Below are 26,599 nucleotides of genomic sequence, written 5' to 3' on the forward strand. Positions count from 1 at the left end.
TGTTTTCACCACTATCCAAAAGAAACACCTGGCTGTGGTCCTCTCAAATTTCACATGTAAAGAGATTTGGATATCTAAAATTGCTCCAATAAAATGCAGTAGTAGTATAAAACTGTTTAAGATTATTACCAAAAAAAGCCCTTCCACTCACAATCAGAAAAGACTTGGGAATCTGTACTAATGGGAACATCAAATCCAGTATGACAACCAAAAAAACCCCTAAAACAAAACAAGCTTTACTCTGTACCAAACCCTCAAAGGAAAGTGATTCTTTTAAAGGTGGTGTACTGGTTTTGGCTGGGATGGAGTTTGGTTTTTTTTTTTTATAGGCGCTTGTTTGGCACTATATTTTGAATTTGTGATGAAAAGTGTTGATAACCAATAACCAAAACATTGGTATGTTATGCAATGTCAAGACCAGGGAGCAGGCTGGGGGTGCACAAGGAATTGGGAGGGGACACAGCTGGGACAGCTAACCCCAACCAAGCAAGGGGTTACCCCCAACCACTGGACATTACGCGCAGCAATAAAAGCTAGTGAAAAGAAGGAAGGGAGGGAATGTTCAGAGCGATGGCGTTTGTCTTCCCAAGCAACTGTTAAGATGTGATGAAGCCATGCTTTCCCAGAGATGGCTGAACACCCGTTTGCCAATGATATAGTCATTTAGAAACACAGAAGCCCCAGCCAGAAGAAATAATCAAATAATGCTGCCTTGTATTCATTGTCACTCTAGTGAAATGTGAAATTTTCACGCTAGTGAACTCCAGTTACTATTTTTTGTTCCATTTCACTGTATTAGATACAGAAAGTGAAACATGAAGATGCCGATTTCATCCAAGGAGGAAGAGAGAGGTGTAACAGAGGTGCTTCACCATGGATTCTAGCAAGCGCAAAAGACAGCAGAGCGACAATAAAACAAGAACTCTGAACAATGGGTGCTTGTGCAAAAGACAGCATGAGGAAGAGATTATTATGCTATAAACAACACTCAACACCACTTGTCAAAAAATATTTTAATTTGAACAAAAGCTCAGCAACATCAGTCTCACACATCAGAAGTTATCAAGTAACACGTAATGCATTCAGGTGTCCCCATGGTAAAGATCAAGTCCATGCCAGAGGATCATGTGGAGGTCACAACTGAAATGCCTCATATAAAAGTATTTTCCCATTTCATACTTTATGTCAGTGTTATCTAGTCAACATAAATTATTTCAATATTATACTTTCTTGATCCTAAATCTTCAAAGAGTAGAACAGCATGGATCTGATACGGTAACAACTACCTTTTTCCCCCCCTTGCAGAAAAAGAAAACTTAGTAAGTTACATCAAAAATACTTTAAAAAAATCATTCTAGTATCTCAGAAAAATAGTGATATAATACAACGTTAAGATGTAGAGATCATTTGATATGATGAATTCCACTGTACCGTATATGGATCTGCCTCTAAGGAATCTAAATTCTCACATTCTTTACTCTGCCAACTAGGTAATATTTGCTCATTGTAAAATCAACTTAATTGTTCATAATCGCTTTTGAATATTTGTGAACTTAACACATGGGAGATGAGAGGATATTAAAAATGTTAATTTATTTTTTTATGGTTATGTGTGGCTTATTTTAACACAATTAATAATGCACACCTTTCATCACTTTTCATTCTCTACAAGTCATGAGTCATCTGTGTCATACTGTATTGCTTCTTTCTCACTTCTGCATTACTAACCCAAAATTGCTGTGTAAGGCTTCCAAAACCAAGTATCTGCTCGGTTCTACTGTTGAGGGTAATAAAAGCTGATACATTGCAACTTCATCAGACTAACAAAGCTGAAGACTTCAAAATCCTGATCAGAACACACATACCCTTTGTAACATTATCACTGAATTTACAAACCACTACTCCTATGAAGTCAGATACTTCTTTAAGTATTGCCACCTTGCTTCTATTAAAGAGTCAAGGCACATAGCTGCTGCCAGCTGAAGAGTTACCAAGGACTTACGTATAGTTTGCATAAACACAATTATATTCCATAGCACATTCAATGTAGGTAGCAAAATAGAAAAATGGCTCCAAGGAGTGAGTGTACTAGCATGAAAAAAAAAATTTTCTTAACAGAATCTGGGAACTTTTATACATATCATTTGCCATTGTAATACAAGCAATGTTTTCCATTCCATCGTCAGCTGAGCCATCCTGTAGCATTTTGCCATAAAGATCTAAACTAAACCGGTATTAAAAATAAAATTGGAGAGTGCTTACAGACAGGTATTACTTAACTAAGGCATTGTAAGGTTTAGAACTGGACTAATCCTTCAGTTTCCAGTAAACAGTGTTTCTGAGAGCAGATTGCCAACAGAGAGAGATCTTTCCCAAATCATGTTTAATGAATAAAATTCAGTTATGGCTTATGCACAAAGATTTTTGAGTATGACATGTTTAAAACTGTGTTAGTGAGAATTTACATTTGCTTCAGTAGAACTATACAAGCTCATTAACAATGCAAAGTTTTTGATTTTTTGCATTATTAATTCAGCTCTACAATACATATAAAAAAATAAATCTTCCGTGAAACAGCCAAAGTAATTTATTTGTATATCAGCATCACCAAGGATCTTCTTCCACCTACGAGGAGTAAGAATAAGAAATTGAATATATAAGCATTGACCGCACTAAAATGTATTTCAAAGGTTTGAAGACTTAGTTTCGTGTAGACAATAGAACACAATTTCTCTATACCTCAGTGTCGTAATGATAGATTAAAAAGCAATTGTTACAAAAATGTTAAGCAATATTGCTGCAATCCCATTAATACAGCTTCATAAATGCTGAAGTCTCACTATTTTTAACTATTTAACTACTGTGTTTAAGCTGAGGTACAAGTGTAGCTACTCAGAGATAGTTCCATAGATACTATACTTGATATTAAGTAGGCAGATCCCCTATTCAAACACATGATTTCATACACTGTATCCAGTAGACTACTTAGGGAAAAATACATAAATGTTTATTAAAAAGAAGACAGGTAATATATACTGTTGACAATAAGGAGAAGTTTTACAGGTTCCAAATACAATGAGAGTTAAGTACTTACTAAGGCTTGACACTGTAATATTCTTCTGGCGTCACAATTTTCAATCCACCAAAGTAGTCCAGGACCCAAATATTGGTGATGTTGAATTTGGCAAAGAACCAATTATGATCCTTGGGCCAAGTTTCCATTTCAGGATGGCGACTGAATAATGCTTTTTTCGCTAAGCCTGCTTCTGAATCATTCACCTAAACGATAACCAGCAATACATTACAGGAAGATACAGACACGTGGAGACTAATTTTAGCTAGAAAGCCACTACTGACTGCAGTGTGCTCTTTTGAGTTTAGCCATGTCTTGTCCCAAAGGACTAATAACTGTGACACAAGTCTGTGGTGTACAACTGCACATGAGACACAAAAACTCCAAGGCAGCTGCTTTTAATATTAAATCAAAAGGATGCTTTTAAAGTAAGCACGAGCAAGAAAATAGTTTATCAACATAAGAATGAATCTTTCAACAAATTACAAAACAGAGAACTATTGATTCTTGCTGAATTACTACAACAGAACATTTTAAGTGTAATTTTACCTCCTCTGCACCTGCTCACCCAGACACAAACAGATCAAACTGTGTTCAGACATGTGCAAACACATGCACACACACACAAATAGGATGACATAACAGAAGCTACAGAGAAGGGAAGCTGAAATGTGTGCCAGCACTTAATATATAATGTGTAAATGTTTAAAGGGCAAAATCAACAAGTTAGAGCTCTGGCTATGGTACAACAGGAACTAATTACAAAACAATTCCATTATTGATGAGAAACTCCTGAAAGCAATTAAAGGATGGTTGGAGCATAACTTTCAAATACCTGAGAGAGTATTGATGATTAGTCCTCATCCTCAATCATTATCCTCAATAATGGGATTAAGATCTTCAATGATTAACACATGCAGCTCTAAACGCCTTCTACAGGACACCAAAGTACTGGTGCATGGAAGAATACTGCCCTGGCAGCAATGCCACCAAACAATACAGTGCACTTTTTCTGTCTCTAATACCTGTAACTTTATAGCTTAGGAAGCATGTCACACTGCACAGACCAAAGAATTGAACTGAGCAAAAGAGATGAAAATACCTTCACACTTCATTCACAAGAGAACTGTCTTAAGTTCCTCTAGACCTGTTTTGAAACTAAGAAGTCTTCATTACAGTATTGTTCTCCCAAGCTCCTTGCTAAAGACATGCCAACAGAACTGCAAATATCAAGTGGTAATCGCATTTTCTGCACACAAACTATGAGATAGCCTTCTGGTATCATAGCACATAACATCCCTTCATGTACTTTTGCACAGAAATTCTAAGCTTTCTCTTCTCCATCCACTAAACAACACTGTTTGATGCATGCAATCTTGTCCAGTGTCAACTTTCAGTTGCTTACCTTTACAATACTCCCACAGAAGATTATGTGAGCACAGAGTGGGTTTTGGGGATCATATCTGTGCTTCTTGCAGTAAGGAGTCTGTGCCAAAGACACAGTTAAGGAGGCATTTGAATTGATCTGAAATGCAAGTAGTAAGACAAGAAGCTTATGTAAGTTTTACATAAGTTGCAAGAAAAATGTCATAGCCACCATATTTTCAGCTCTCAGTATTTCATTCAGCTCAGTATTACTGGTAAAAAACACAGCTGTCATCTTTTCCTAACTACATCTGGAAGCCTACTTAGATGAGCTCTAAATCTGAAAGAAAGCCCAGTTCAGAAGCGTGCTGAAGTTTGTTAGAATAAAATGCAAACTTCACAAAACAGCACTCCCTTGGAACTCAATGTTCAATATACAGTCTAGCTATTTCACATTTAAATGATGATATCTTCCAATTTACGTGCATACAGGGCAGTGCAGAAAACAAGGACAGACTATGAATTCTGGTGGAAGGACAAAGGGTTACTGAAAAGGTAACCAACAGTTTCACAACTGTTGGTAAAATTAGTTAAAACAAAAACAAACCCACCTTCACTCCCCCATCAAAACAAGCCTCCTAGCTGCCCCCAAACCGGTCAGCTCTTTGGAAGTTTAAAATTAATTTTAAAAATTAGGTTTTAAAAAAATCCTGAGTATTTAAGTAAGATGCCTAACTTGAAGAATCAAAGATTCTGTATCTGATTGTATTGGTGCAAACCAGAATTGCCTACTGCAGAACGTCACATACTAAAGTTCATCATCTCCCTGCAAAGGAAATTCACATGCTTAGGGAAATTTCATTAAAAAGAGTTAATCTCAAAAAGAAACCCCCGAAAGTCACTTAAACACTATGCTGAATACCACCGAACTGATGAAACAGGAGCAACCACCTGACAGATAGGAAGTTGCTTAACTACAAAACAGCTGACTCATGATTACTCAGCACTATGTCCTCCCACCAGTCTCCCTTATGCGTGACTATCACAGTCAAATGTTTCTGCTCTGTAACAGCAGAGTAAGCATGTGCCGAGGAGCCTTCTGAAGGAAAACGTTCATTAGCAGTTTATATTATGATTGTCATGTTACTTTGAAGACACACCTGTAGCTGGGGTGGAAAAGGAGATACTATACAAGATCAATAGGTTAATTATGTATCTAATCTATGTGCTGTAGAAAACCTATTTTAATGTAACGGACTAAAACCTGATAAGGAACAAACAAAAAAGGTTTACAGTGAAACAAAGCCTGAATAGTTTCTGTTGTTCATACTTTGTGTTTATTTACTAACACTGTAATATTACTAGAACAAACATTTTCTAACAAAGGAGGCATATGACTGCTATTTCCCTAGCTTTTTAGTCAACTCTCTCTTGACCACAGCCAAGCCAGAGACACAAGACAAGGCCAATTACACACACTCAGCCTCAGCATGCCACTCTGCTGCCTGTCGTTGTGCTCTTGCCTTTATCAAGATTTAATTACTATTCCTTCAGTAGCCTGTGTAGGAGCCTTTGCTCAAGTCCCACACTACCAACTTCCACTCTTTTAGATATTTTTTGTGACGTTCTCCCTGTTTAAATATTCCATGGCCCCTCACTGCCCCGCTCGGTGCTGCTGGAAGCTTCAGCTGCTTGCTCTGCCAGAGAGCAGCTTCACAATTTTTCAAACCAAAAGCTCAGCAGGAACTTGTTAGGCCTGCCAAGCGTCACCACAGACGGCACTGCTTATGTTTAAGACGTTTAAGGGTTAATTATTGTCCCCGGGCTTCTCGAGTGAGGTGCCAGCCATGGCACAGGCAGCCAGCGCTGGTTACACTGCCTTCAGAAAACGCTGATGAGGGCCTACAAAAGAAATTCCAAGCACCACTTGCTACTGGGATGAAAAAGCATAGGCAACCAGGAAAAATATGACGTTGCATTAGCCGCCTGTGTGCTTCTAAGCTTTAAGTTTCCCTCACTGGGCTCACGGTTTATACCTGCGGCCTGAGGTGATTTTGCAGGGACACCCCCCTGTTCCCCTCTGTGGGCCGGCTGAGGGGGCAAACCCCTGCCTCGCCGTTGCCCGCGGCCCAGCCGCTCCCCCTCACCTCCAAGTCCTGCACGGAGATCTCCATGTCGGTCAGGTAAAGGTAGGGGACGCCGCTGCCGCTGAACGGCCCCGGGGGCCCGTCGCTGAGGGAAAAGATGTTGGCGAAGGGGCGGCCGCGCAGCCCGTCCTGCGCCGAGAGAGTGGCCAACGCGCCCCAGTCGCAGTTGTGCAGGACGAAACGCGCCATGCGCGCAGCCTCCTCCGGCGGCGGGATGGCCCCGCCGGCCGCCAGCAGCAGCAGCACCGCCGCACACAGGAGCGCCGACCCCGCCATCCCGCACCGGCCACCAACGGGCACCGACTGCGCTCGCCGCGACAGCCGGCCCCGCGCCCCCAGCCCCGCGCAGGGAGGGGCGGGCCCCTCTGCTCTCCGCCAATCGGAACAACCCTGACCGCTCACCTTCACCAACGAGAGCGCGCCGCGGGCAGCCTTTACGAGTGGGAAATCAGCCTTCCCGCTGCCAGCCAATAGACTCACGATGTCCACTGTATTCACCCAATGAGAGCTGCCAGGAGGCGGGGACAATCCCCACAGCTGTTCGGTTGTAAACAGCGCTGCCTCGCCGCCGGGAGGGGCGGGAAAGGGGCGGATCCACTAGCAGCCCAGAAGCCAATGAAAGGTCCCTTCAGAACTCTCTGCCAATCACGTTTAGCGGGGGCCCGTCACGTCTACGGCGGGGCGGGCCGGGGTGCCGCGGGGCTCTGACAGGAATCTGGCCCGGGCTGGCGGCTGCGGGACCTGTGGGGCGACACCGCGGGCAGCTGGAGGGAGCCAGGCCGGCAGAATGGCTGCGCCCACGCTCTGGCACCCTTCGTCCTGTTCGGCAAGGTCTGGGTGGCCCAGCCCGTGGTGTCAGCAAGGTGCCCAGTGGCGGCCGGCCCCTGGCGCTGCCCCGGGTGTGGCTGGCTGGGGAGGGCCGTCGAGCCCAAAGGGGGGCTGTGGCACCCCCGCTGTCCCCGGTTGCTGCTAAATCCAGCTCAGAAGGCTGCTTCTGTGTCCCCACAAGAGTCTGTGGCTCAGCCTTCCTCATGAACCAGCCCCAGGCTGTTTTGAGTCACCACGGGTGTTTGTGGCCCTGCCTTCTCTGAGGGAAACCTTGTCCTTTAATTACAGCAGGCAGGGTCTACCTGGAACTCTTTTGGACTGTAAAGCTTGCTTGCCACTAGGCACAGCTCAAGTCTTATCCCTTGCAAACTGCAGGATATACGTCAAAGACATCTCTTCTACAGGACTTGGTTTTGCTAGTTGAACAACCTCCTGGCCTTCAATGCATCGCTTACAGAAATACCGAGGTATACCTTATTTTATCCATCACCTTGTGCTCAGTTGCCTTGTAAAGATTTGTATACTGCGGTAATAGTGAGACTCGATTCAGCTTTTCCTGAAAGATGGTGGATTTCCATTTGTCCACTTCAGTCTTATGTTTGCACTACATACCCTGCAACAGAGCACTGAGAAACCCCAACTAACTTGTGCCCCGCAGCACCCATAGCTTGCAGCAGGCCAGATGAAAGATGAAGGAAAACACACCACACATCCATTCCCCACTGTTAATGTACTTGTATACAGGCAGAACAAAATAATTTCTTCCTCCAATATTCCCCTTGTCTGCAGAGCGCAGGCAGAAACCCCTGGGCATGGACACACAGAGCCTTCCTCTGTTGCCCTCTCCTACCTCAGGAGAAAATGGGGGGGGGGGGGGGGGGGGGCGGGGCGGGAATGCTGCTCTGAAGCCCTGATTTGCAGCCATTTAGCTCGGGTAGGTAGCTGAACTTGTGAGTAGCAAGCAACGGCTCCAGCAACTAAGGCAAGACAACCAGCCTTGTTTGTGGTACAGGACAAGTGGTATTCCAGAGCAGAGCATTAAGGTGAAAAACAGAGCAGGAGTGAGTTACAAAAGAAGAGAAACTGCAAAAGGCTGGCTTTATGTATGTAGGTTTATACAACATGTTTAGATGAAGGGCAGGAGTGGAGTGTGTTGAAGGGAAAAAGACAGGAGCTGTTCTGCAAGAGTGAAAAGATTATGGATGAAAGGGACAAAAATGGTCTAAAGGATCCCAATGGCTTAGGAAAGAGAAGGGGATGAGGAAGAAAAAGTGCAGCAAACTTTTTGTTAGAGATTTTTCCAGCTGAAACAGGCAGAGACATTATAGCTTCCTCTTTTCTCTCCCCACCAACATGTATGTGCATGAATACACAGAATTTCTCTCCATTTTCAAGCAGTCCATCCCTTTGAGAGCCTGGGGGCTGGGAGCTGTCAGTATTTACTTGATGCAGTCAAAGGGACAAGTGGTAGCAGGGGGTTGAGGGTGCATGATTTCAGCGGGGAGCAGGAGAGGGTGACAAGGAGCAGACAGATGGTGGCTGGTGGGGACAGAACAGGAAGGAAGGGATGCCGTGGAGAGTATGTGGAAGTAACATCATGTGCCACAGGGCAAAAGAAAAGGATAGAAAGGAAAGAAGATAAAGGGGATGTGGGAAGCAGAGCTGGCAATGCTTTTTATTTTGTTTTGTTTCAGAAAAAGAAAATGCAGAAAGGGGGAAAGCCTTTATGTTCTGCAGTTTAGATGTATGCATTCGTTGAATGCGCCCATCCCTCCTTCACTAGGAAGGGTGTGCATTACGGGAGCCCCCGCAGCAGGAGAGTCCAAGTGAATCTCGCAGAGGGACCATACAGTGGCATCTCAGGGGCTAAGAGAAAACAAAGTCTGCCAAGTTTTCCTAACCTTCCCCTGCCCCTTCGTCCTTGCTGCAAGTCCACAGCCGTCCCTGCCAGCAGCCACCGAGGGGTGCTGCTGCCCAACCCCAGCAGCCTGCGGGATTTGGGCTGATGGGTCTGGTGGGAATTAAGCGCTCAACAGGATTGATGGAAGCAAATAGCACTGTCGCTCTGCTACGGACAACAGGATTTACCAGGCTGAGTAATCTCTGCAGTGGGCAGTGCACAGCAGCATATAGATTGTCTTGCACATTGCACTGAAGGAAGGGGGCTTCGTTTTGTCCTCTCTTTCTTGGATGGGTAGCATGGTGTGAACCTGTAGGGTGAAGAATAAGGTCTTTAACTCCTTCAGCTTGCTCTGAAAGTGTGCATTATCTGAAGTAAATATCCAGGCTTTCTCACTTCCTTAGTTAGATCTCAGAGAAAGGAGAAGAATTCTCTCTGTTGTGGTGCAATACATCCAGGAGCTCTCAGCATCCTTGCATAATAAGGTCAAGAAAGTATTGTTACCACTAGTTCTCCTTTTCAACTCATGGCTTATTTACATTAAAAAAACTGGTGAACAGACAGTAATATCCTACCATAGATTGGGCCAGTTTACTTCCCCGAGGGGTTGGCCAGTTCATGGAACAATCTTAATTTCGGTGTTATTTACAGGTGATGATCCTCAGGCTGAATCTGGGGGCTGTGTCTCCGAAGAAGTTGTATTTTAGCCAGAAAGTGGGCAAGGTCTCCATCATGGTTAGTGTATCATCATGCTCTGCCTGCCCTCTTCATAGCTGGTTTTGCCCTGAGCCAACTCTCTTTAGACAGCATGGTTGTTGGGTGGACAGGGCAAGATTTCTATTCACATGCACAGTCTAGCTACATGCTGTGCCAGGTTTCCTGTCTAGATCAAGCAGCAGTCTGTCCATGAGCAGAAACCTTTCTTTGTCCAGATAACACTTGCAGGCCATGCAGTATCGCTTTGTGTAGCACTTGATTTCTGAGCCAGGCCAGCTTTCTGTATCCAAATGACAGCCAGAGTGATCAAAGTCACTTGCCACTGTGTTTGACAGAAGTGACTGACCTGTGTGAGTCAGCTCTGGCAAAAGCTGAAGTACTCAGTGCTTTGAAGTGCCAACGCTCTGTGCCACATGAGACCCACCATGCAAATTGTTTCTAAAAATGTTGGTTAGATATCCTCCTGAGGAGGTGTCAGCCCTGCCAAACGTTGCAGTGTACTGCTAATAGGAAATGGCACACAACACAGACCTTTGCTGAACACAAAAAGGTGTTGCATGCTTAGGCAGGCAGTGTTTATTTGTTCTTATCCTCAAAGTTCCCAGATTAGCTTGGTTGGGAACTTAGCTTCTGACCCTTTCATCAGGGTATTTTTTAAAAGATAGGTGAAACGAAGGCAGCGCTGGCCTGGTGTTCATCTAAAAGTCCTTTTACCGTTTTAACAGCTACCACACAGGCAGTGGCAAGGCAAATTTCCTCTCTGTGTAACCTGTTAGGTACCAGAAATGTTCTTCCATTTTCAGTCAGAAAATCTTGCTGTTCAGTCAGAGCTTGGGCTGCATGCTGTTTTGGAGGAACCTGTTGTGAGGGCCAGCTGTGACATCACTTTATAGGACACTGAAAGATGGGCAGTAGGACTGGCCCGAGAAAAATGTAATCAAAAATATGATCATAATCAAAATCAAAACCCTATCCACCCATGATCTGACTGTAACTTTTTATTTGTTTATTAAGCCTTTTTGTGCATTAAAACTAGTAACTGGTGGAGGAACTCTTCAATCTAGAGGCAAGCTGTCAGCAGCTGACCCTGATATTTGTCCCATCACTATATTAATATACTGGGATGTAGCCATGCCTCTTAATGACCCACCTCAGTTTGTTCTCTTAGGTCAGGTGGATCAGCAGTGAAAGAAGAGCTCTCCAAAGAAATTCAAATGCTGCAAAAGATGACACTACGTATACACTGCCCACCAGCCCCAGGTGTCCTGGTATGAATGAGGGTGGTTACCTCAGTGTGATCTCATTACTCTGAGCAGAGCCACTCAGGCAAGCATTGCAGGTGGAATGCTCCCTGTAGAGTATAGCACAGCATTTTCCTAACTTTACTCTGCTTAGGGACAGGCTTTTGCCCAGATCCTGGGAGTTAAGAAGCCTGGTTAATCTGAACCATGATGTTAGCACTCAGGCACAGGCTGACAGTCAGAAACATGTGAAATGATTCAGTCTTTTGGTTAATCTCTGTCACTTATTTTTTATGTGGGCACCGCACAATACACACAGTGTCACGCTCCCTGTCCACTGCAGCTTGGCAAGAATCACTTATAACCATGTCCTTTTACTTAATTCAAGCATCTTTGGTAATGGGGTGTTCCTATTCACATCAATTCCCAGAGGTGCACTGTGCCTGGCACACGGTCCATGTGTATGCACGGATGCTGGCACGTGTGTGTGTATGTGTGTGCGCGTGTGTGCTCTCAGACGTTCTTCACTGCAGCTGCAGAGTTAGAGCATAAAATGTTGATGGTACAAAGTGTTCCAGCTGACTTCATTTCCTGCTGATAACTCCCTGAAGAGGAGGGTGAGGCTTAGCATCCACAGGGTTAGTTTAACGCTGGGGGGCAAAGGCAGGGTTGGTGGGAGCAGATACTTCAGAACACAGCAGAACGGTGGGTTCAAAACAGAGTTCCCATAGAAAACACTGTTCATGTTTGCTTCCTGTCAGATGAGCTAACCCAACCAAAACAGGATGTTGGCTTTTAGAGTTGATTGATCTTTGAAATGCAAATGCTTTTTTTCTGTGGTTAACTTACCCCCCCCCCCCCTTTTTTTTTTCAGTTGAGGATTGAGTTGCTTGAGTGGGAACAGGAAGGGTTGAGACCCCATTTGCACGGAGTCAAAAGCCCAGCATGGTAACAGCTGCTGGTTAATAGCATGAATTCAGGAAAACAATGTGGATACTAGCAACCAAAGCCAGACACAGAGATGGACAGAACAACCTCAGCTACTGGCACTGACAGGTGAGCTCTACTAAACCCTCAACAGATGCCTTAACAAAGTACAGAATTTCAATCTGTCTTGCAGGGACCCACAGCTCCCTCCACCCTTTGCTCGCCCACCACCCTGACAAACATACCTCCCCAGATCTGGCGCTTAGACAGACACACCCGAGTGAGATAGCTGCATGGACACAAATACCAGACTCCAAGTTTCAGATACCCTCGGGAGTTTTCTTTCCTGACTGGCCCCTGAACAAAGAATTGCCATGTCCCTGCATCTTTTTTCTGTTGATGTAGCACCCTATGGAGGCCCCATGGTCCATACTTCATAGCCAAGATACAAGAGGCCAGCAAATATTACGCATGGTGTTTCTAAGCATGACCAAACTACTTATGCTACCTCTTTGCTGGCATGACAGGATGAAGGATATCTTTGCAGCTCTCACCTATATACTGCCTGTAGCAGGAGTGCCAGCCATTTGGCCTGAAGCGAACTTGCTGGTTTGGCCTCTCATGTCTTGAAAAGAATCAGCTGGGAAGCTGCAAAATCCAGGGTTCCACAACTGCAACTTTTTCTCCCTCAAATGAAATTCCCCCTAGAGTCTGTTTCAATGGCATTTGTGATGATGGCGTTTTTCCCCTTCTGAGCAGAACAGATGTAGAAACATTTTTTTGCTTATATGAACTAGTGTCATAGACACTGCTATATCCCAGAAGGTCTGTAAACAGATACACATGGTGATGCAGAGCCACACTCTAAAATACCTCACATCCATCCTTGTACATGCACATCATGCAAAACACCTAGTTCCTCAGTATAACCTCCCTTAATAATGTTTGTTACAAGTCCTTGCAGTTAAAGCATGTGGGTTGTTTGTTTTAGATTTTCTAGTGTTTGTCAGTCCAGAAACGAGAAAGTCTAGAGCAAATCCCCACCGCAAGGCTTCCTGTCTGGAGAAAAACATACACTGTATTTCTGTGCGTTCTCTCCTTTCTCCTTCAGGAAGAAAGGTTTAGCATTAAGCTTAGTACTGTGTACCATGCTCAGAGCAATGGCATTTGAGAATCCTGCTGGCAGAAAAGATTTGCCTTGTGGTGAGGTACTTGGGAGCAGAAATAGAGTGAAAAATTGTGGTGGGGCAGCTGCAACTACCTTTGCTTTATTGGTACGGGTAAAGTGATACTGTCTCTGCCTAGCAGTTTCCTTTTCTGTAGACCTAACAAAACAGTTTCATCCACAGGGTACAACCCCTGAAAGCAGCAAGAAAATACTGAAATAGACCCAGAGCAGCATGAAGCAACCACTGGAGGTATGTGATTTTGATGGTCTGTTACATGGCAGACATCTTGAAAATTACACTTGTGACCAATGCCCACAGTGAGATCCCTGAGCATGAAATCCTCCTTCTGTCCCGACAGCAGGCAGGGCAGGAGCAGCCAAAGCACCCTGCCCTCCCTGCCTCACCCTCCTTCACAGTTCAGTTCCTATCGCCTCTCCTAGCTTATCGTTGTCAGGGCTTCAAGAAATCAATAGGATTTCCAATCAAGAAGTAATATATTTCTTTTAGATTTTTGATCTATTTTCTTATATCTGTAGTTGCAGCATCTTCTGGCTGCTTGCAGCAGAGGCGTTTCAACTAATCCAGTGTTTCAGCAACAGTAACTAGTCCTCTTACCCAATCTCCAGATCGCAGCAACTCAGCCTACCATTCTTTTGGCTCAGGACCAAGTAATCATTGTATATTGAATTTGGGAGATAATGAGATCATGACTTAAATCTGCTAATTCCACTGAAGTCCTTCAACATGCAGTACAGCAAGAGTTTACTATACTGTAAGAACAACTATGTTGAGACAATTTATTGGTAACAATAACCGGGGATATCATGATGGTTACATTTAAATCCATCCTGGAGTGTTCTCTGCAGTAGCCAGCATGGACTTGTGAAACGCTGCAAAGGAAAAGTATGCATGCCTTTCTAGAAAAGATGCTTTAACCCTCTTCTGCCCCAGAGGTATCGTCCCAAAATGACGACATGACATTGTGTCATTTTGCAGCTGCATGCAAGGCAAGGAAGCCAGCAGAAGACAAAGGGAGTGTTTCCAAATTCCTTTGCACCACCCTGCTCTCAAGAGGTGGGGATTGAAATTCTTGAGAAGGAGCATGTGCAAACAGTTGCTAGAAGAGATGTCTAGTTTACCATGCTGTGATCTGAATGGAAAGAGAAACTGTAGCAAAACATTCCTGAGGCTTATTTTTTCCCCATCTGAATTTTTCTACCATCATCAAAGCTGCTCACTTCCAGGGCACAAATCCGCCCTTCCCTGTGAAGGTAGAGAACATTCTGCACCTCTGACCGGGTAGTGTGAGACATGAATTCAGCGTGGAAAGAGTTAGTCCTGTTTTACAGCTAGCCAGTGACACCTTGCATGGAGACCCTCTGCTTGTGCCCACCTTTGTGCAGTGCTCTTTGCAGCGGAGCCCTGATGTCTCAGGGAATCACCCAGCAGCACAGTAGTATCAATACTATTGCCATCCTTGGGAGTCCCAGCCATGCACCAGGACGTTGATTCCTTAAATTCTGTTCAAACACAATAATTACCCTTGCTCTGCTCCTCTTCTGCCTCTCAAACCGCTCTAAAGACGGTCCACAGCTGACTGAAATTACCTAAAAGTGAGAAGGAAGAGAGAAGTGAGGCTGCAGTTAGAGGAAAAAAGATCCTCCTCACGAATAAACAAGGAAGAGACCCTGCAGACTTGGAGAGGGAAGCGTGGACAGGGGAGAGAGACACCGGCAGAGCAATGGCAAGCAATGGAGAAAAATAGAGGCAAAAAGAGGGGGGGGGGGGGGGGGGGGGGGGAGGGCGGGAAGATAAGGGGATAGAAAATACAAGGGGGAGTAAGAAAGGAAGGGGGAAAATGCATGTGTGGTGTCCCCAAGTTTGGGCACAGCAGCAGAGTTTGCTGCTTGCTGCCTCATGAGCCCAGCACTCCGGGAAAGACAGTATCTCTTTAGATTTGTGTCTAAATTTAAACCCTGATTGCCTGGCCTCCCCCTCCTCTCCCCTCCCTCCCTTCCTCTCACCCACCCGCCCTTCTTCCTTGTTCGTAGTGCAGGGCCACTCACTGGGCTCTGTCAGTTTTCAAGCTGAGCCGGAGCTTGGATATTACCTACCCTCCACAGCGGCACGACTTTGCTCTGACTTGGCTGAAGTTTTCCCACAGATAAGAGGGAAAGGGGTGGGGAAGAAAGATTTCCCTGAAGACACCTCTCTCTTGCAGGACATGGAGGTAAAGAAAACTTTTATTTCCACTAACTTGTGACTGGCTCCTCAATCTGCATTAGCTCCACCTTGCAAAGCATTTCTCACTAAAGGCAGCTCAAAATATCTCTTTGCTGAGGTTCAGATAAATGTCTTTTTTCCTCCACCCCAGACTCTGCTATGTACCTCAGAATATTCTGCAGGTTTTAGTCCAGATTTGGAAAGTAGGGGGATGGTGTGGAGAGAAATTACATCTGTGAAAGGGGAACGAGGAAGGACTGCTATTTACTTTTTTAGTCTCTGAGGTGGGAGAGTTAAATTTTAACAGGTATCAGTTTGAAAGGAGATTTTAAGAATTCAGTAAAAATGGGAACATAAGGAGAAGTAAACAAACCATGCAGGATTAGCGGGCTCCTTGGGGTTGATACCTACCCAACCCATGCAGCAGCAGCTGTAATTTGGACCCCAAGAGGTGTATGTCCCTGTTCCACATGGACTCAGCAGTCTCACTTTTGTTATTGATAGAGTGTTTTGGTTTGGGAAAGAGGACCTGAGATCCTTTGCTTTGGCAAGGTAAATGAGTAGCACACCCCTGGAGTATTCCCTTTTCCTCCACGCTGCATGTCCCGCTCTTCAGAAGAGTCGGAGCTCATGTCTACGGGTGGGCACACAGCCGGTGCACAGGAGTCGAGCTTCTCTGGCATTTAAATCCAAGCCTTCTCCTGTGTAGCACCCTCTTGGGCAAAGCACTTCACTGCCCCTTGCCTTTTTTCCCATTCATACGAAATGGAAGTGATGGTGGTTGCTTCCCTCATGTCAGACTGGATTCACTAGCTTTTCTAACAGTTTTTCAAGTGGCAAAGGAAAAAAAATATTTATTTTTAGGAGGGGCACGGGAGATAGAAAGGTGATTGCAACATTGGCAAAACCTCAGATGATGAAAGACGACTTTCAGTATTTCTGTCAGCTAAACACAGATCTTACTAAACACTTCATATTATTTTCCCAGAGAGGCCTTTTTCTGTATCAGTGAAGCCCCAGCAGCAGGAGACACGCAGCAAAGCCAGGGAACAGTGTGCTTGAGGCCCCACTACGATTTTTCTTTGATTTCCAGTGCATAGCTCAGCTGGGCTGTTCTGATAACACCCAGGTGCTAACATTGCAGTCCTTGTTTATCTGCTCTGGCCTGCCCCACAGGCAAGGGTTAAAGATCAAGCGTGTTCATTACAAGAAATGTCCTCAGCAAACTACCTGAACAGATTTTGGTGTGGCGAAGGACTGAACAGTGATCAAACCAACTCAGCAGAGACTAGATCTATAACTTTATAAGGGTTTTTAGGTTTGACAGAGCCTGGATCAGTAGCTGTTAATGCTTGGTTTATTCTTTTTTGCTATATTGTATCCTGTGATGTCTCAGTGGAGAAGGGGAGCCGAGCTTTTCATCTGTTAGAGCTGCTGTGTACAGTAAGCCACATAGGGAACAAAGACTAGCTTAGGGCTGAAGCAAGTATTTTGCCATGTTGAGGACACTCTCCCCAACCCCCTCCCCTCTCCACACAGAGGACTGCACCCCTCGAGTATTTTCTGTTGTCCGCCACAGCGATGTTTCAGAGTAGAAAGGGACAGACTTGCCATTTCCTTTTGGGAGACACGTGTGACACATACAGAAGGTCTGACGGTCAGGAAGTTTCTCTGAAGTATTTAAACTAAGAGTTTCCTGCTCTTGATTCTGTCCCCTTACCCCTGTTTGCTGCTCTTTCCCCATGTTACCTTGTTTTCTGATTGTCTGTAGACTGCTGCTTCCCTTCTTATTTTTAAAACTTCTCGGCTCCCAAGGCATTGTTTAAGTAGTGTGCTTGGTCTTCCCTTCCTGCCCCAACCCTCTGAAAAGGTAGTTAATATCCCAAAGGTAAGAAGATATTAGACCAAAATAGAGCCAAGAGCAAGAACTTGAGTTCCCACCTGCCAATTCTCTTCTCTCTTTCTTCCTAAGAGTGTTTCACAGGCAGCATGAGCAGGACCCAGAGACTCGCTACAGTCTTTTGCTTTAAAAACACATTTAATGGTCCTATGCAACAGGAACGAGAAGTTCTGTCATTTCCCCATTTGCTTCATCAGTGGCAGGCCGAGCTGCTCTGCGCTTTCCTGCTGGCATAGCTGGCAAACTCTGCTCTAGTGGGACACATGCGGATTACCAGCATTAGGGTAAAAAGGGCAGAGGGCTGACCTAGCCAGCTGATTTCCATCATGTCTCTGGCAGAAAGACCCTTTATTTTTTTTTAAACCCACAGAAGAAAATAGTTAGGATCACTTTCTTAGGGTAGTCAGTGCGATTTTGCTGCTCCTTAGGGGTTGGCACCTACAGTCTTAACCATTCTGCCGTCAGGAACGTGCCACATTGAAAACAGTCACTGTAACAATTTAAAATCTCAAAGAGGGAGAAAAAGGCAGCAAACCCCCTGTTCTCGCAGTTTGTGTGGTTTTGTAAGTCTGCTGATCTTCAGGGCTTTTTTGTGAAGACCCAGCTTCTTGATGCAAGATAGATTTGACAATCAGTTTTCTTTCCAGTCTTATGACTGATGTGAAAGGAAATTGAAATCATGAAGCTTGTATCACAGATGGTTAAGATGAGGAGTTCCTATCAAAAATGCATAAAGTTGGCACTGATGAAAACCAAGCCACTTGTTTAGCCACTAAACATTCTTTGCACTGATGGTACAAAAAGATTGGAAATTATTGTGTTGGTTTGTTAGTTTACATCTTCAGATTTGGTCCGAGCTGTCTAATTCCCATAGCTGTACCAAACCTTGCTGCAGATGTTTGAGTGAAGGCATCCACTGAAAGTGCTTGTGGCTTTCTGCAGCCCATTTTCAACGGCAGTCATGGCATTCCTCTTCCCAGCCTCTCTGTAGGAGCCTGGGAGCATGGAGACATTTCAACTTTACTGGCACAGCAAAAGGAAGCAATCCAAGGCTGAGTTTCACTTTGGTGGCTCCCTATGGTGCAACGGGTTCCCTAAGCTGCAAGGGTGCAGTAACCAGGCTTATTTTGGGAAGGCTGCCCTCTTTGTTGTGCCTACCAACAGATTTCATTTCTTTCTGTGACATCTCCATTTCCATGTCTCTTTTCTGAAACTAGCTCCTGCTGGATGTTCAATTTGCCTATTGCTACACTGGCTTAGGAGAGGGAAAGCTTTTCCAGGGCTGAGAGCAGTTCTCTGCTCACTCCACCACTTCACTTCTGGGCAACCTACTGGACATGGCTCCAGCCCCAGGCCCTGTGCTCTCCCCACACCACAGTGTCCTCATCTGGGACATCTAGGGAGTGATGGGACCACCGCTCTTTTCAGTAAACCCCCCTCCTGTGTCAGGTGAGGATACCACAGAGGCCCTGGGTCCTGCCCTGCTCCTCTAAGTGAGCAACATGGAGAACATTCCTCAGAGTCCTCTGTTCCTCGTCTCAGCAGGAGGCTGCAGAAACCTCCTGGGCTTCAAAGATGTCCTCTCTCTCAAGAGGTGAGGTCAGAAGCCATTTCTTCCTTTGTGCTGTGGTCAGCCAGACGTCACAACTGAGCACATTTCCAGGTCCAGTATCCCAATTGCTGCATCCTCCCAGGAGCCACAGGGAATGATGCCTTGGCCCAAACTACAGGGCAGCTTACTTTCAGCATAGGCGCATACTCTGTCCCTAGGAAAACTGCACTAAGGATACGTGACCTGTCAGCCGAGACAACTGCAGTGGAGGGGATGGAGGAAAGGGTACTTGGTACTGTGCAGACAAGGGGACTGAAATCTGTAACCATTATGGTCCTTGGAGCAGCAGGACAGTAAGCCATGCAGAGGTGAGCTGGGCTGAGCGAGGTCTCTGCCCACCCTTGCAGCTGCAGGGCCAAGATTAAGTACAGGCATTACGCCATGGTTTGCTCTGCCAGGAAACAATTTCCCTTTCTCAGGAAGCTCTGCTGTTTGGCTTTCATTTCAAAAGTTAAAACATTCCTTTTCCACTCCTCTTTTTGCTTAGCAGGACATTGTAAACTCAAATACACTTGTTTTCAGGGTTTCCTCCAAAACTCATAAAAATGACGGACTCACACAGAGTGTCTGTGTAGATAAAGGGAAGAGTATTTAAATATAACTAGGAGAGGTACCATATGACCCCATTTTACTCCTCATGTCTGGGCAGATTTAGGACCTGCCTGACAGTTAATAACATGTCTGCAGCAGAGGATCGCGGAAAGGATCAGGTTTGAAAGACTTCCACATCCCAGTGACTGGATGAGGCCTGCCTCCTGAAGAACAGAAAGGAACAGAACCAAACCCCGTGGGCTGGGCTGTGACCCTTTCTTGTACCTAGCAGAGACTCCAGAGTAAATGGTTTGCAGAATTAAAGCTTTTCCTGTGTCTCTGGAGAGGGATGATTCCTCTGAACCCCTCCTCTGCCTCACTCCCCGTTTTAAACTTTGGTAGTATGATTATCCTGCATCATGGTGATAGCATTTTGGAAAAGCCTTTCTTTCCAGTCTAACTGGCAGGACGTGTGACTGCTGAGCAGCATATTATGCATACCTTCTCATACATTCCCAGGATCTGCTTATCTGAAGAACAAGGGGAAACATCAGCATTGCTTTATCGATAGGTGCTGCTAGGAAACTGCTGGTTTTCATCACGGAAATGACCAAGCCCATATGAACTAGGGGTGTTTTTTTCTGTTTCCATGTGCTAGGTTAACAATTGTAGAAAGATGGATGCTCCTTTTCCTAAAACACCAACTCTACAGCCTGAGTATGGGATCTGAAATGGCAGCTGTACCCAGCAGCAAGAGAACCTTTATGGAGGACCTATTTTACTGGTGAAGCCTTCTTGCTACCTATAGATGCTATAATACTGCAGAGGCACAGCTTGTCTTTCTGACTTACAGATTATTAGATGCCTTTAGCAGTTTGCAACACAGCATGCATAAGGATGAATTCAGCCTAGAGACAGGAGATCTGTTGTGTAAGGAGAAGTTACTGTTACACACTTACGGCACAGTTGCTTCCCACCTAGTTATTACCAGAGGCATGGGACACTTTATTCTTATGGGGGCTTGCATAGGCATGGATTTAAGTCTCATTGTGTCCGAGCCACAATGTATCCAGCTATAAGTCTTATGCCAGAAATGCTTTTACATCAATACCAAGTCTGAGGCATACCTTTAGGATGTCTTCTCGCCAGTATATGGGTTCTGGTAATGTACTGACAACAATAAGGCTTACCTGCTCCATTAGTGCGAAATGAAGTTTTCGCTTGTTAGAAAGAAAAAAAGACATCAGACCAAATTCTTTTCAGATAGGAGCACATCACTTGCTAAAGGTGTTTCTGGAAGACTTCTCCAGGAAAAGACCTAGACCTCGCTTGCCAGATGGACAGCTAGTATAGCTGCATGCCCTTTTTCTTTTGTTCTTTACCATCAATTTTTTTTAAAAGAGCTCAAAACCCACACAACAGGCAGCAAGCCAGTAATCTGGTTTTTGCATACAAGTGTCCCTATGCAAACCAACCTGTTTACCCTTTGCATCAAGATGCACGCAGTGTTTTGGTCAGTGTGGATGGCTAGTGGCCAATCTGCAAAAGATGTTGATTCACCACTGCCAGCTTCAACAAAGCCACTGTTCATCCCAGGCTTCCAAATGCCTCTCGGCATGATCAGGCCACAGCTCAGATGGTGCTTTTGTACAAGTTAATAATTATGGCATGCAGTGGTGCTTTTCTGAGCATCTTGAAGTACTTCACAAAATATAATACCTTTCCCTCATGCTCTATCACTGAGCAAAGCTACATGTTGCTGCTTAAGGCAAGAAATTTATTGCTTGCATAGGTCACAGCTTTTCAGGTGCAGAGAATTAACAAGTGCAGCTCGGAAAGCCTTGGTATCTAAAGGATGCAGACCAATAACTTGTTCACAGAAAGACAGAAAAATGCAAAAAGGAGAGGGAAAGCTGGCTCAGGAGAATGGAGTTAAACAAGTCAGTGTGGCTTTGCAGTGAGACAAAAGACAGTAGCCTAGAGCTTTAAACACAGAGAAAACAGAATTAGTGCCATTGGAAAAGCAGTACACCTGGGAATAATGGGATCCAGTTAAAGGGAAGATGTATATCTCATCGAATGGCAGGAAGGATTTCTACCAGTGAGGTCTGGCAGGGCTTGGAATAGCATGGTGGAAACCAAATGTAGTGGAAAACTCTTTCCCATGAGAGTCAAAAATAGACTGGACAGAGCATTAGAAAGATAATGACAGGAGTGATTTTGTATTCTGTTCAAGCAATAGTATTTCCAGGGCCACCAGAAGGGCAGGACTGCACTGTTTCTGCAGTTCTTCCATGTGTGGGGCTGCTAGCAGAAGTTAGTAGCTATTCAGCTCCGAGTCCCAAAAGTGTTTATGATTTCTTCCTGCTACAATAAGTTGTTTGAGCCCTGCAAACTTCTGCCTATGGGAAGCTTAGGTCAAAATAAAGTGGCATCCAATCTGAAAGAGTCTGGGAAATGTTCTTTTATTGCCTGTGTAAAACACAAACCCAAATTTACTTGTACTCTTTCTTCCTGTTTTAAGAATGGGTTTCATTATCCTTTAAAACTGTACTGCAACAGCAATCATGGGTTATTCAAGTCAATCATCCTGAAATACCTTTCTGCAGAGTGCCATGGTCCCCTGATGTAAGTTGAGATGAAACCAGTCCTGTTTTCGTATATACACACTTGAGCTTGTGGGCCAGCTTTCCTAGGAATTTCACCCCTTGGGCCCTGCAGCAAGCGTGTGTTTAACTTGTGAAATGTGCATAGTGTAATTTGGTTTCTCACTTAGTCTTTACAAAGTGCACAGTGTTGTCAACACTGCCCCTCCATGAAAACCCAGTGTTTTCATTCCCAGTTTCTAGGTGTTCATTCCCCGTTAAAGGCAGAGGGGCTGTCCATGCAAACCAGAGGCATGGTCCTCTAGACGGCAGGTGTCTGTAAAGAGGACAGAGTGGAAGAAAAGGGATGGGCTGTTGAATGTGCTGGAGCATGAGGTGACATAAAAGTAACAAATCAGACAGGTTACCCATACAAAAATGGTCTTTCAACACCTTCTTTTTCATCTCCCAACTCAACGGAAAGTTGTCTTTTCCACTCGTATCAGGACTTCCAGTCTCATGTAATACCAAGTCCTGCTCTGTACAGCTCAAGAAGCCTTTGTCTACAGCCACCCAGAGATTTCTTCTGGGCCCCTCTCACCCTGCCCCTTTGTATGCACCGAGCATGGGACTCACCATCCTTGGCTTTGCCCTCCCACCCCGGTCTCCTGCCCTTGGCGCTGGCACCTCATACAACTCCAGTTCTGACCCCAGGTGCCTGCTGTGGGTGAGCCACCAGCGCCGCTTTGTGTGCCAGGTCCTGCAGGGCTTTGCTCAGGAGTGTGATGCTCAAGGTCAAGTCTCACAGGGTTCATCCCCTGCAGCAGCTTCACACTCTGCCCCAGCAAAGTGAAGCCTGCATCATCTACAGCAGCTCTTCGAGCCTTTGTAGCGCGTGCCAGTCTGTAGATTCTCAAAGGCAAAAGCTGGAAGCCTTTTCTTTTTGCAGCCAGTGGGAAAGAAAAGCTGTCACGTAATGAAACTCATACTTTATTTCTTCTGCCTCTGCTCTGCAACTCAAAAATTGCTGGATCGTCCTCAACACCTTTCATTTCAAGGTCTATGAATTCAGTGACATGCTGGTCGCAGCTTCCTAGTGCTGATTTACACGCTGAGCAAGTGGCGTGCAGGCACCGAGCCCGCGCTTCCTGGGCACCTGGTTCCGCTGGTCCAGCTTTAACCTGGAGAAGCTGTGCTTTAGGTTGAAGGAACTTACTTCCCCTTCTTGCCACAGAAGGAACATGTAACCGAGCTTCAGTCAGCCATCAGGAAAAAGAAATAGAGCTCTGAAGTAGGTAGGGTGTTTCAAAGCTCTTACAAACATTGGGTTGCTCCTTTGCAGGGTTATTGGGAGAATTCTATTAGCAGGCTAACTCAGAAACAGAGATAATAATCTTTCTCAGATCACAGAAAAAATCCATGTCAAAGACCAAGCTGTAGCTCAGGAGTCGCTTGTGATATTTTCCTTAGGGCATATAATAGAGTAATTTACCTGTGGAAATCACTAAATTTCTAAGGCATCATTAGAGCTGATCCAGACTGGGCTGAAAATTCAGATGGGCATTTTCAAACGTAACAGCAGATTACGGCTGCCTGCATCTATTAGCCCAGGGCAACGCCTGGTGTTCAGGGGTCTCGCAAACTGAAGTCTCTGGATGGAGCCAAAGGGATTGCAGCTGCTGAGAAGGCAGCTTCACAGACCAGCATCTTCAGTGCCACTGGGGCTGCTGAGCTCTCCTGGGACCAGCTAAAAAAACATCTCTGTGGATATAGCTTAGCATTCACACCTCAAGCTGGCTGCTAGCTGAGTGCTTACTATCGCTTTCCTCTGCTCCATATCTGCGTACCTTTTTAGACTAAATTCCTGGCTCAGATAAATATGAGCATCCTCCTCTGACCTGCCTGTATCCAGTGTAGACCTAATTTAATAGCAACGTGTTACAAAGATAGCACAGTCCTAACTGATGAGTCCTGGAAGCTGCAGCAGTTGGGAGCTCTGTGTATGTTCATTTACCCTTCTGATTTTCTGTTCCCAGAGTGATAAATTAAGAGGAATTGAATCCCTGTGCTGCTACAACTAGACTGTCTCTAGCATTGAGTTTAAATGAGGAGGTATCACAGTCTACTTACAGGATTTATCAGAACAATTTAGAATTGCCCCTGCTTCTCCCATTCTCTGTATCCCTTCTTTGATATTCCAGTGACTTCAGTTTCTAATTTGACCTTCTGAATAGCTTCACATTAGATAATTAATGCATACTGCATATTCATCTGCTTAAAGTTCATCCTCTTTAACCACTCTGTCAGTACAAGAGCGGTCCCTTCCTCGTCCTACTTGAAGCATCTTGTGTTTGAGCCTCCTGCTGTTCATCTTATTTCAGACCTCTGCTAAAAGCGGGGCTTTTTTTCCTCACCCCATGTGAGGCAAGCAAGGGAGAAGCTAAACTGAATAGCAGTTGAAAGGCGATTCATCAGGCTGAGACCTTTCCTGTTACAGGGGCTGTTCCATCGGCTCAGCCCAGTTCCTTCAGAGCAGCTGCCCAAGTGTCTCCAGGTCTGCAGTCAGAGCAGGGTGCAGCCTCTCATCGTGTCTACAGCTGCAGGGTTGCCCAAGTCACTTAAAGCAACACTGTGATTTGGATGGTTTAAAACAATGATTTTATGCAAGGCACATTTTAACCAACAGAAAGCTGTTCATCTCAGAGGTCTGTATCAGCTGATAACTATGGCTCATGCGTTTTATTCCCCACTGAAAGAGCACACATGCACACCCAGCCTTCCTGGCCATCTCTCTCCCCTGTGCCTTGATTGAGGAGACTGCTTGCATGAGATGGGATGCGCTTGCCCCATGGACTGCGCTATTTCCCCTCTCCCTGCAGGCAGCCTGGGAGGTTTCACCAGTTGCTCCTCTGTTAGCTCACCCTTAGATCACCCAGAAGGATGGTCCTTCTAGAGCAGCAAGAGCTCCTCAGAACAAGGCCTGGAAGTACGCACAGAGAGGCACCAATCAATCTGGGAAAACTTGACAGGCTGTGTACAGTTCCCAGACTGTTAAGAAAAACAGATGTCTGAGAGGGAAACATTAGGAAGCTGGGAAGGATCCTGGGGAAAACCCTGGCCAGGAACAGAGCTCCGTTCAAGCAGTTGGTGTGAACACCACGCTAGGGAGGCAGCTACATCATATGACGACCATCACTGCTCTTCTTCAGAACTACCATCTCACCCCTCCACCCATGGAGCCATGTGCTGGTAGTGTGAGATCTCAAAGACAAATGCCAGATACTGGTTGTACAAGCTGCTGGAGACACATGGGAAGCAATACGCTTAGCCCAGCCAGGCTAGGTCTTGGTAACAGCTGTTGTCAGCTGTAGATTAGGACATCAGCATCACTCCACCAGGGTGCAGATCAGCCCTTGGCTTTGAAGGAGCTATTCCACATCTGAAGTGTCTGTGGATTCCTAAAACAACATAACCTCATCAACTTACCTATTCAATGGATAATTTCTGAGAAACAACCCCTTTCTTTCCCCTGCATGCCTTTCACATATATTATCTGTAATTTAGATATCTGCAGTAGCTCATCTGGTTGTATCAACCAAGTTTGCAGACAGCATGTGTTGCTAGAGGGCTCCCATCAGATGGAGAGGAGTTAATTACAGGGCTATATATCCTGTCTGACATGCCAGAAAAGCCAGGGGTCTTCCTGAACTAAGCTGAAAGCTGTGTAGGTGTTCATCTAATTTAATTTTGCTGAAATGAAAAGTGGTGCTGCTTGAAAGAGAGTGAGAATCTTCAATTATTTAGGAAAGTGGTGTGTCAGCTCCCAGATTACATGGAAATCTGTCTGCCAAGTTAATGGCCACTGGCCTCCTTCATTGTGACCTTTGAGAAAGGAGCGAAAAGCTGTATTTGACAGGGCATTTCAAAGTAAGGGACCTTGTTTTCAGCATCCCAATCCAAATTTTCATAATCTCAAATAATAGGAATGCTCTGTGTATCTGCTGCAGGATTCTGGCTCACTCACAGCACTCATGTTTGAGAGGCCCAAAGTATTTCCCCCAAAATACTTAAGAGTTATTGTAAACTTGATGGATAAAGACTGCAGATGTGTCACTGGTATTCACTTGGAGCAAGGGAAGAGCTCTGCAACTTCAGCATTGTTCTTTTAAGGCCAAATGCTCATTATAACAAGGGAAAAAAAACCAGTAATTTTTTTGAAACTTTGTACCAGATAAATACAGCCTGTATTTTAAAACAGATTTATTAATTAGAAGGAAACAGCAGGACACTGGGTTCCCAGGACTTCATAAAGGGAGGATACACCTTAATTTGGTCTTCCAGTGTAGTCAGACTTAGTAATTGCAGAGATCTTTGTTAAACT

At 45.0% G+C, this 26,599-nt stretch overlaps 2 protein-coding genes across 4 annotated transcripts in view; one reads left to right on the plus strand and one right to left on the minus strand.

Annotated features, from left to right (window-relative positions):
* Nucleotides 1–998: 998 nt before the first annotated feature.
* On the minus strand, nt 999–6,972 carry CREG1 (cellular repressor of E1A stimulated genes 1; the record flags this gene model as incomplete). 2 transcript variants are annotated; one of them, XM_080374565.1, is made up of 4 exons in its annotated part: nt 6,586–6,966; nt 4,479–4,598; nt 3,095–3,279; nt 999–2,625 (listed from the first exon to the last, which is right to left on the minus strand). In XM_080374565.1, coding segments are annotated over exons 1-4 (582 nt in total). In that variant the 5' UTR covers nt 6,862–6,966. The 2 variants fall into 2 exon arrangements, with proteins under 2 accessions (XP_080230691.1, XP_080230692.1); XM_080374566.1 differs by lacking the exon at nt 999–2,625 and having other exon boundaries at nt 3,094–3,279; nt 6,586–6,972.
* A 5,197-nt stretch (nt 6,973–12,169) lies between these two features.
* The window catches only part of RCSD1 (RCSD domain containing 1), a 39,309-nt gene continuing 24,879 nt past the window's right edge, over nt 12,170–26,599 (plus strand). The window contains exons 1-2 of one of the 2 annotated variants that reach the window (XM_080374592.1): nt 12,170–12,327; nt 13,548–13,616. In XM_080374592.1, the coding sequence (XP_080230718.1) occupies nt 13,599–13,616 (18 nt within the window). In that variant the 5' untranslated portion in view covers nt 12,170–12,327; nt 13,548–13,598. Of the gene's footprint in view, nt 12,328–13,547; nt 13,617–15,093; nt 15,112–15,423; nt 15,598–26,599 lie in introns of those variants that run through there. The other variant, XM_080374591.1, reaches the window with a different exon arrangement.

This window comes from Falco punctatus, assembly GCF_963210335.1.
Source record: "Falco punctatus genome assembly, chromosome: 2".
Classification (NCBI taxonomy): Eukaryota; Metazoa; Chordata; class Aves; order Falconiformes; family Falconidae; genus Falco; species Falco punctatus.